General features: G+C 58.9%; 2 protein-coding genes across 5 annotated transcripts; one reads left to right on the top strand and one right to left on the bottom strand.

Annotated features, from left to right (window-relative positions):
- The first annotated feature begins 931 nt into the window (after positions 1–931).
- On the top strand, positions 932–5,435 carry CUNH22orf39 (chromosome unknown C22orf39 homolog). Of its 4 annotated transcripts, none has more exons than XR_011172317.1 (4): positions 1,033–2,445; positions 3,440–3,607; positions 4,522–4,700; positions 4,947–5,435. XR_011172317.1 is itself a non-coding variant. In XM_069107287.1 (3 exons), the coding sequence occupies exons 1-3, from the start codon at positions 2,335–2,337 to the stop codon at positions 4,141–4,143; spliced, it is 465 nt and encodes a 154-aa protein (XP_068963388.1). In that variant the 5' UTR covers positions 932–2,334; the 3' UTR covers positions 4,144–4,511. The 4 variants fall into 4 exon arrangements, 2 of the variants coding, with proteins under 2 accessions (XP_068963388.1, XP_068963390.1); XR_011172318.1 differs by having other exon boundaries at positions 5,165–5,435; XM_069107287.1 differs by lacking the exons at positions 4,522–4,700; positions 4,947–5,435 and adding an exon at positions 3,958–4,511 and having other exon boundaries at positions 932–2,445.
- Positions 5,436–6,246: 811 nt separating this feature from the next.
- On the bottom strand, positions 6,247–9,707 carry MRPL40 (mitochondrial ribosomal protein L40). Its single transcript, XM_069107286.1, has 4 exons — positions 9,561–9,707; positions 8,295–8,387; positions 7,517–7,675; positions 6,247–6,924 (listed from the first exon to the last, which is right to left on the bottom strand). Exons 1-4 carry the CDS (start codon positions 9,620–9,622, stop codon positions 6,600–6,602), a joined length of 639 nt encoding a protein of 212 aa, XP_068963387.1. The 5' UTR covers positions 9,623–9,707; the 3' UTR covers positions 6,247–6,599.
- Between the last annotated feature and the right edge of the window lie 385 nt (positions 9,708–10,092).

Here is a 10,092-nt window from a genome sequence, read left to right on the forward strand (position 1 = left end):
GTCTGATTAATCTCGCGACCCCCCTCCCCCAACCCTGCATCCAATATCTCTGTCCCCTAGGTATGATCTTCCAGAGCCCTGATCTTCTAGGCCACTTTCTATGGTCAGATCTCTCTGCTCCCCGGGCCTGATATCTCTGTCCCAAGGGTCAGATATCTTTTGCACCAGGGTCTTATATCTCTGGCCCCTGGTCTGATCTTCCATGACCCCAGGTCCGGTCTTTGGGGCCCCTGGTCCCGATATCTCTGGGCCCAGGTCTAATCTTCCTGGCCCCCAAATCTCATCTTTCAGCTTCCCCAGTCTGATCTTCCAGGCCCCCACCTCTGATCTCTCTGGCCTGTGTTCTGCTCTTCCAGCCCCCAGGGTTTGGTTTCTTGGGCCCCTGGGTCTGGCCTCTCAGTCCCCTGGGTCTGATCTCTCTGTCCCTGGGATTCTGATCTTCCAGGCCCCCACATCTGGTCTTCCAAGTGCCAGCATCTGGTCTCTCAGGACCCTGAGTCTTCTATCTCTGGCCATCAGGTCTGGTCTTCCAGGCACCCGGGACTGATCTTTCAGGCCCCCGGATCTTGTCTCTTGGGTCCCTAGGTCTGATCTTCCAAGTTTCCCAAGAGGTCTAGGTTACCCAAAGGTTCTATTCTACAACTATGGACTAGAACCCTCTGAGAGTGCCCCCTAAATCAAGAGCTCCAGCCCTGAGGGTTCTGGTCCTCTGCTTAGAAGAGAGGTGATGGGGTCAGTCTTGTGAGTGTGGTCGGCTCTTCACAAACATGGTGTGGACAGGAGTCTGAGGGGAGCCAAATTCACTCCCCACTCCCAAGTTAGCGCAGGGACTCCTGGGAAATACTTGAAATGCCAACATCCCGCCTCCACCTGGCAATGCCCCGAGCATGTGGAAGAGAGAGGTCTGGGGATTCCCTCTTTTTATAAACTCTTTATTTTCAAGTTAGGAAAATGCACCTTCTCTTCCTCCCCATCTCCCTTCAGGGGAAAAACCGTGTAGGCAGATGGAGCCGCTGGGGGGGGCGCCAAACGCAAAGAGCGCCAGGCCTGGAGTCAGGGAGATGCACCTTCCTGAGTTCTAACCTGACTTCAGACAAGGCCTAGCCGTGTGACCCTGGGCAAATCATTTAACCTTGTCTGCCTCAGTTTCCTCATCTGTAAAATGACCCAGAAAAGGAAATGGAAAACCCTTCCAGTATCTCTGTCAAGAAAACCCCAAATGGAGCCACTGAAATACCCAACGACAATGGGCAGTAAGGCAAAAAAGAACTCATTAACCATGTCCCCCAAATCACCTTTGTCTCGCTCTACCCCTGGGTCCATCAGCTCTGTCCGGGGTTCTCTGGGGTCCCTGACTTGTCTGCTGAACCCTCCCAGCTGCTCTGGGCCGTTGGCTCTGGTCCTTCCCCTTTCCCCTGGCCCCGGGTGAGCAGGCTGAACGCCCCTCCTGCCTCCTGGGGAGGGGGGGGGGAGGAGAGACCCTGCCCAGAACCCGAATCTCAGACCTGCGGGGGCAGGGGCGGGGAGAAAGAGAAAGCACCTACTGTGTGCCCTAGGCACCAAGTGCTTCACAATGCTGCTTCCTTCCGGGTGCTCAGAGCCAGACTGGCCGGGAGCTGGGGAGGAATCGCTACATTGTTATTCACCCTCGTTACAAGCTTACAGCCCTCAGGCTGGGAGCCCCGGGGGGGAGGGACTGCCTCCTCTCTGCGCTCAGTAGGCCCTGGATGCTGATCGACACACGCCCAGTGCATTTTGTGCACAGAATAAACACGGGAATTTGGGGGCTGAATTACTGGGCGGGAGGGGGGTCAGGACGAACTCCGCGGGAGAGGTGCCCCCTGAGCCGAGCTCGTGGATCTGGAACGACACCAGAGTTCAGATAGGCGGAAGTGACCAGGGAATCCCAGGTATCTGGAACAGCCCAGGCAAAGGCTCGGAGGCGGAGACGGAGCGTCCTGCCCGACGATCTAAAAGCCAAATCCAGAGGGAAAGAGAAAGGGGGCGGGGAGACGAAGGGGCCTGGGCCTCCCTTCGCCCCAAGTCCCTGGCTCTGTTTGCTGTAAGGCCAAACACAAGTAGTAGTAGTGAGCTCGCCATCACACGAAGTATTCAAGCGGAGGAGGGCGGACGAACTCTGGCCCAGGAACTCCTGGGGCCTGTTAAATCTCTTCAGGCTTGGAGGCTGGGGGGAGGGGGGGTCCGACCCTGGACCGACAGCAGGCCCCTCCCCCCAAACCAGCGCAGCTCCCAGGAGCCAGGGACCCCTCAAGCCCCGCCTCACCCACCACAGGGTTTGCCGCTTGGGAGCTGAAATCTCATTGATTCAAAGAGATGTCAATCCCCCCCACGAGCGGCCTCACTCCTTCTATTGGCTGCTACCCAGAAGAGGCGGGACGGGTCAGGAGCTGCAAAATGGCTGACGCCGAGGAGAACTTCTGGAGGGTCCGTGAGGGGCCAGGGGAGCGGCCTGAGGGGCAGGGAGGGGTCGGGAGGGAGGCGGGGGCTAGGATCCGGGCGAGGGGCAGGAGGAGGGTCAGTGAGGAGGCAAGAGGCTGGGCAGGCCTGGAGAGGGAGGGAGCAGGACCTAGGACTGGAGGCTGGGGGCGGGGCCTAAGGGCCGAGGGGTGGGGCTTAGCTGGCGCCTTGTAAGAGAGGCTGAGGACAGCAGGGATTGGGGAGGGACAGGTGACTGGTGGGAGGAGCTAGTCGGGAGGAGGGCGTGGTCAGGCATGAGGAGGTGGGGCTGACAGTTGAGATGAAAAAGCCTGACTGTGACTAGACTAGGAGAAACCAGAGCCTGGGAGGGTGGGCAAACCCTGAGTGTGGGAGTGACTCTCGGTGGTGGGGGCGGGGCCAACAGAACCCTGAGGTGGGAATTTCCAATAAGGCTAAGGAGCCCAAAACAGGACGCAAGGTGATGGGCGGGGCCTGCTCCGAGGTGGGCGTGATCGGTGCTGGGGGCCTGGACTGAGGCTGGGGTTGGGGCGGGGCCAAGGGGGAAACTGACTAGTTGAGAGAGGCTGAGGGGACCTGGGGAGAAAGGCCAGCTCTCTTTGTTCTTTACAAAGCATTTTGGGTTCAGCAAATATTTGTCAAGAACCTACTACGCGCTGGCTACTGCTAGGGGCGGGGGGTAGGAAAGGAGAGAGAGGACTTTAAGGAATTGGCCCTCCACTTCTGGGAGGTTAGCTCCATTTTACAGATGAGAACAGCAAGGCCCAGAGGCCCTAAGTCACTTGCTTACAGTCACTCGACAGGCCTTTCTTGGCCAAGATTCAGACCCAGAGCTCTCAGCTCTTCTGTGGCTGCATGTGGAGGGGGCCTGAGCCAGGTGGGCAGGAGCGGGCCCAACACACCCTGAGGGCTGTCCCCTTCCATGACCACCCTGGGCTGCCTCGTCCTGAGCCTTCCCTGTGTCCGCCGGTCCCCTCTGCAGCCTCCCCGGAGCTGCGAGGATTACTGGGCTGAGTGGAAGCACTGCCGGACGCTGAGGAACCTCCTTCATCATTACTACACCTACGGGGAGACCCCAGCCTGTGCCCAGTGGAAGAGAGATTACAGACACTGCCGGCAGTGGGAGGAGAGTGGGAGTGCCGAGGCCAAGGTATCCTGGGCCAAAGTGGGCGTTTGGTTAGCACATCTGTCCTGCAGAAAGCAGGGGATGACCCCGTGTGGGCCATGGATAATGGCCAGGCCGGGCCAACACTCTTCTCCCCATGGGTGGGGGGAAGGGGCAGGGAAGGTGGGGAGGAGGCGGGTGTGTCCCTGGGTCTGCCCTCAGTGGGGCTGGGACTTACCTTCAGCACTGGTGGGGAGGGGGCCTTGACTGCTTGCTCAGCAAGCCTACAAAGCCCTGAGGAAGGGTGGTGGGAGGGGACACCCCCACAGGGGAGGGGCTTGGAGAAGTGAAAGGGCCAGAGGGGACTCTGAGGGGCTTTGCTTTTGTGGCCCTAGCCCCAGGGCTTGGGGGAGGGTCCACACCTTTGTCCTGCAGCTCTGGAGGAAGAATTGGGAAAACAGATGCAGGGTCTGCCCAGCAGCCTTCTGGGCAGGAGAGGTGAAGGTGCTCCAGGGGCAGCTGAGAATAACAGACCAGTCCCCATCCCAGGGCCCCTTCTGGGTTTACAAAGCCTTTCCTGAACAAGAAAGGAAGGTGGCACAAGTAGAAAGTGGTATGTGGATTTTACAGCCTGCATTCAGCTCAGCATTTATTAAGCCCCTACTGTATTCCAGCTGCTGGGAATACAAAACTGAGAACAAAAAGCCATGCCCTCCAGGGTCTTACCTTCTAGGAGGCTTAGAGAGGCCTGGCAAATTACCCCTGGTTGTCAGTCTGGCTCTGTTGGAGCTGATCTCCCTTGTTCCTCTGGACACAGCCAGAAAGCCCTCCTGGGCCCTTAGGAGGGGCTCCCTGCTGCAGGGATCAGGGCAGGTTTGAGGAGACCTGGGAGGTCCTTGCAGGGCAGTGAGGCACTAGGCCTTAAGCCATGGGATAGACCTAACCTCTTGTTTGCACAGCGGTGCCTCTGGGAGAGTGAGCAAGCCCGCATCCTGGCCAAGCAGAAGCACCCCCCAGTGTGGACCCTGAGGCAGAGACCTCCCACGGACTGGCACTTGCCTCTGCCTGGGGAGGAGAAATCCAAGTGATGGTTCCTGTGATGGAAGAGACAGGCTAATGTCATCAAGGAGTGTAGCAGGTGGACCTGGTGCCCCGGGGCAGGGCCCATGCCGGCTCATGGCTTCTCCAGCTCCCCTTTCTTCCTCTTGCTCCCTGTGCCCAGCTGGCCAGCCCCGTCACCTCAGAAGAGATGCCCCAGCCCAGAGCTGTGAACCAGGCACTGCCCAATCAGCTGGTGATCAGCACATTCTTCAGACAGCCAAGTTTATGGTTCCCTCTCCCCCAGCGTCTAGAAGGCCAGGGTCTTGTGCTCTGGGGATACCAGGCTGCTCCCCCCTTGCATGTGTGTGAAAGTGAGTTGGACCTGTACTTATCCAGAGGGGGCCTCCTGGCTCCATCCCAGCATGGTGCCCACTCAGGCTCAGCCCACCAGCTCTGCCCTGGCCAGGGTGTCTAGCACCTGCTCTGCTCCTTGGGGTGCTTGTGACTACCCTCCCTGCCTGTGCCATGCCCTGGCCCCACCTACCCCGCTGGCAGCAGCAGGTGAGCCTGGAGCCCCTTTTAGCCCCTGGCGACAGGATGCAAGACCAGACTGCCACACTTTGCCAAGGCCTCCCCCCCCCCAGAAAGGCACATGCCCTTCGTGTTCTGGAGGAGCCTCAGGAAAAGCCAGGCTTTTCACAGCAGATTTTAAACAAAAATAAATCCATCTCCCGCCAATGTCTTTGTACCTCACTGTTTGCAGGTTAGGCACTTCTTTACTTGTGTGTCTGTGCTGGTATGACAAAAAATAAATGACCAGGCATGTGCAGACCAGATGGGCTGGGAACTTTCCTCAGGGCCCTGACAGCAGCTTGTTTTAAAATCAGACTGCCAGGGAAGGCACAGTGTGAACTTGGAACATCTCTGCACTTGTTGAAAATGCCTTTCACATCCAGCCAGTGGTCCCCTGGGAGCTGGAGGCAGAGCCTCCCAGAGCCCTGGCAGGTGGGCTCCTCAGTCCACGTTTCCCCTTTGAGGAGAGCTTCCCTGGCTCCCTGAAGGGTTTCTGTGGGTGATGTTGGGCAGGGAGGATGGAGGTCAAGGGCAGGCTGTCCCTGCAAGTGGCACTCAGGCCCAGAGCAGGAGAGGCCTCAAGTGCCATGCCAGGCTCAGGGGTCAAGGAGGATCTGCCTCAGCCAACCCTAGGCGAACCCTCAACTTCTGTGTCCCCAGCTCTGATCTGAATCCCCCACACTGGTGAAATCCAGCTCTAAAAGCAAGCAGGGAGAATTAGGCCAATTGTTGAGGGCCTTTAGAAGCCCCGTTTTCTGGTGGGTGCCTGAGGCACTGAGTGCAAGGGCAGCCCACAGCACATAAAGAGGGCTTGGCAAAGCCCTTTTCCATTGAAGACGGAGGCAGCAGGAGGCAGCACGGACTACATGTCCACAGCCACTGTCAGTCTGTTTCTTGGTCATCTCAATCCTCAGTCTCCAGGGAAGGAGGTGCCACCGCCAGGCAGGTCTGAGCTCCCCCCAGACCCATACTTCCTCCCTGTGGACCCTGGACAGGTCAGGAGAGGTGGTTTTTAATAGCAATTTTTCCACCTTTTTTGGTAACACAATAAAAACTCATTCAAATAAGTATAATATTTATGAATCACTGTTCTTTTATTAAAAGAAATAAACCCTCCGAGACTCAGCTCTCCCCCAGCCCTGCAGGAGGCCACGAGGCCCCCTCCCACCTCCTCAAATGTACCTTCTATCTAGGCTGACTCCTTCATTAGGGGCCCTTTTTGCTGCCTTCTGTCTCCCTAGCACAGGGGGAGATCTCTGAGGCCCAGAGACTATAGGACAGCTGGCCACTCAGGGACCATCATGGGGCTGCAGGACCAAGGCTGTGCTCCCAGGTGGGTGGGGCCTGGGCTCTCCCAAAGAGGGCCATAGGACAATATGGGCTAAGTCTGCCCTTGCGGCCTCGAGCCCCCACCAGTGGTGGCCTATCTCTTCCGCTCCACCTGCACATACGTTTTGGTAATGTCATTGTATTTGCCTTCTGGAGCCTGGTAGCCAGGGGTGGCTGGGGTGTACGTGGGGCCTTCTTTCTCAAAGGGGAACAAGCTCTCATCCCGCCGGGTAGCCGCCTCATAGAGCAGCTCAGACTCGAGGCGTAGCTCTCGCAGGGCCTCCTGCTGGGCCTCCAGCATGGACGCAATCTTCTTTTGCTCAGCCTCATGTTCCTGCTGCTTGTAAAGGGCCCACCTCTTCATGAGAAAGATCCTCCTCTCACTGTCCTCTGAGGGGAGCTGCTGCTCCGGGCGCTGCCTGGGGATACAGAGTGGTGAGTGGGGGGGGCGGGGCTGGGCACTGTACACCCCACCCCATCCCCAGCACACAGACACACACACAATCTCTGTGCCCCAGCCTCACACTGCCTCCTCACATGGCCTGGAATGGATACCCTCCCACACGTACCTCTCCAAGGCCAGCTACAGGACCCCCATGATGTGCCCTGGTCCTCCCCCAAGATGAAGTGACCTCTCCCAGAACCTTATCTGAGCGTCTCCCTCATTTTAGGGACACGCCTTCTCCACCCCATGCTGCCTCCTCCTCCTCACCCTTCTAGTCCCCCCAGCATCCCATCACCACAGGAGCCTTGGACTCCACCCTGGGATCTGGGAGGTGCATGACTTTCTGACTTAGTGCACTCGGACCCGGGCCTGGCACATCTACACCCCCCATTCTAGCTCTCCTTTATGGGGGCCTCCCCCCTAGAATGGAGGCTTCGAGGACAGGGCCTGTCCTGTCTGTATGCCCAGTGCACAGTGGGCACCTACGTCTATTTCCCCCATCCCCTGGTTCCAAAGCAAGGCCAAGAGGGCCTTAGGGAGTGTGCTCCAGGCCCTCCCGGGCCTACCTCCCCTCCTCCAGGTACTTCACAGGAGTGATGAAGTCTTCAATGGGGATCAGCTCCTGGGTGGCCTTCTCCAGCTTCCTGATTCTCTTCTTCAGCCGGTCCTTGGCGGCCTGTTCTTTCTTAGGGTCCACCTTCTTCTTCTTTCTGAGAGGCTCTCCTCTAGTGGGGAAAGGGAGTGTGAGACACGACCAGAGGACACCCAGCTGACCTACCAACACGTTGGCGTGCTGTGTGGGAGCTGGCCCCGGGGCCTAGACAAATGTAGACTGACTGTGCCCTCTTAGAAAACTGTCTACATGTGACCACAGCCATGAATTAAGTCAGGCTCAGTCTGGCTCAGCCCGGGCTGATGAAGGCACACGATCGACACCCAGACATGCACAGGGGACGGCCTCCAGGCCCCAGCTCCTGCTTCTCCTCATACGTCCCCTCCACCCGCAGGAGGCCCCGACGAGGCGGCTCCCTGCTCAGACGGCTCACCAAGCTCCCCGAGGTCTCGGCCAGCAGCTGTAAAAAGCGCCAAGACAAGGAGTGAAGCTACTAGGAGAAGGGCTCTCAGAAGAACAGACACATCCTGTGACTGCGGAGCCCCAGCCAAGGCACCCACGCTGGACCACAGTCCAGCACCTGAAGACACGGGAGCTGGTCTGATGCACTCAGGAGTAAAAGGCTCCCGGCTTGTGCTCCCGCCCCCTGCCTCCCACCAAACGGGAGCCTGGCTTGGCACTTCAGCGGCTACAGACCCTCCCCACCCACCCACTCACAAGCCAGGTCTCACCTCACAGGCAGGGCTGCTCGCGGCAACAGCAGTGACGCCGTGTGCCAGACATGGTTCCCTTGAGCCCGTGTGGTGGGCCAGCCCAGGCCGAGGCTGCAGAGGCAAAGACAATGACAAGGTCAGGCTTTTACCTAGCCCAGGTAAAGCAGGGACCCGAGTCAGCTCTTTCCGTCACTGTTCAGTCCTCCCTGGGCTGGAACACAAGCTCCTTCTAACAGGGAGGCAGACTCGGGTCTGAGCTTTCCTTTCTGGCTCCAGGGCTGCCTGGCTGCGCCCACTTGTGGAACCCCAGAGGTTCCCAAGGGGCACCGGAACAATCCGGGGGCCACAGAAAAAGAACAAAGGGGCCGTGGAAGCAGAAAGAAAAGGAGAATTCTGAAAAACCACCGACACGTTCCACCTGTTGTGTGACAGAGCGAACCTCGTAGCGATGACATCACTTTCCAAATAAACACAAAATGCAAGTTATAACCAGCTGGTGGCCATGTCCCCCCAGGTCTGAACAAGCGGGTATCAGCAGGCGAGTGGGCGCCAGCACGAGCGGCCAGGAGCACGGCCTGCAATGACTGGTTCACAGTGATACCCCACAGCTACAGGGTGCAACACTGCTTCATTAAAGTGTCAATGCAGGAAAAAATCCACAAATTCACAATTAATTATTAAATTTAAGACACGGGGGTGGCTGGGTGGTGCAAATAGAGCACCGGCCCTGGAGTCTGGAGGACCTGGGTTCAAACCCGCCTCAGACACTTAACACATACTAACCGAGTGACCTGGGGCAAGTCACTTAACTTCAGCTGCCCTGCCCTCCCTCCCCCCTCCAAAAAGACAAAAATAAAAATTTTTTTATAAAAAAATATATATATGTAGAGGCATCATTTCTCAAAAAATATTTTCTATGTTTTGAGATGATGCCAATTTCCAAAAAAGTTAACGGGGTAAAGAAAGCAAATTCCCCAAGGGGCGCTGTCTTTTTAGAGCGGGGAGGCCAGGGGCAGGCGGGGTGAAGTGACTTGCCCAAGGTCACATGGCTAGGCCTCCTAGCCGGCCCAAGGAAGCCTTTTTAAAGGCGCCTTGGCCAAATACGCCTGGGGACCCCCGCCCGGAGGGACGCCTCCCTGGGCCCGCCACCTCGCCCTGCGGGCCTCAGTTTCCTCCTCTGTAAAGAGCCGGAGAAGGGAACGACCCCGTGACTGCCGAGTCACCCCGAGGGGGCCCGGGGAAGGGAGAGCGAGCCAAGGTCACGGGGGGCCCGGGCGGACTCACCGGGGCCCCGCGCAGTGTCCCTGCCGCGCCAGCGCGCGAGCCGCGACCCCCAGGGCTGCCATGGCCGAGGCCCGGCCCCCCCGCCACCGCCGGCGCTCTATCGCTCTCACTGCGGTCCGCCCCGCGCACGCGCACGCGCCCGGCGTCCTGGTGTTGCACGCATCCCGCTCCGCCGGCGCCGAGGCCAGGCTTCTCGCGTTCCGCCCAGCGGGGGCGGCCACAGGACGTGGGGGCGGGGCCTGGCGGGGGCGGGGCCTCCCTGCCAGCTGCCCCAGGCTCAGGTCCGGGGCAGGAGCCGGGCTCCGCCCCCTTGGTCCTCCTCTGTGTGCCGGGCTGGGCAGCCCACGCTAGCCTCCCGCGGCTCCGGGACCCTCGCCACGGGCCGCGCATCATCCCGGGGTGTAGCCCACCCCCAGATGCTGCCTTCCCAGCCCCATCTCAGATCGCCCCCCACCCGTGCCCACTGGATGGTTCTGGACTTTGCTAGCATCTGGTTGACATTTTGGGTAACCACGTTACTAGAGAAGACGGG

The sequence above is a fragment of the Petaurus breviceps genome, unplaced genomic scaffold (assembly GCF_028583685.1).
Source record: "Petaurus breviceps papuanus isolate PSGF00001 unplaced genomic scaffold, PetGlider_PUasm1.0 89792, whole genome shotgun sequence".
Classification (NCBI taxonomy): Eukaryota; Metazoa; Chordata; class Mammalia; order Diprotodontia; family Petauridae; genus Petaurus; species Petaurus breviceps.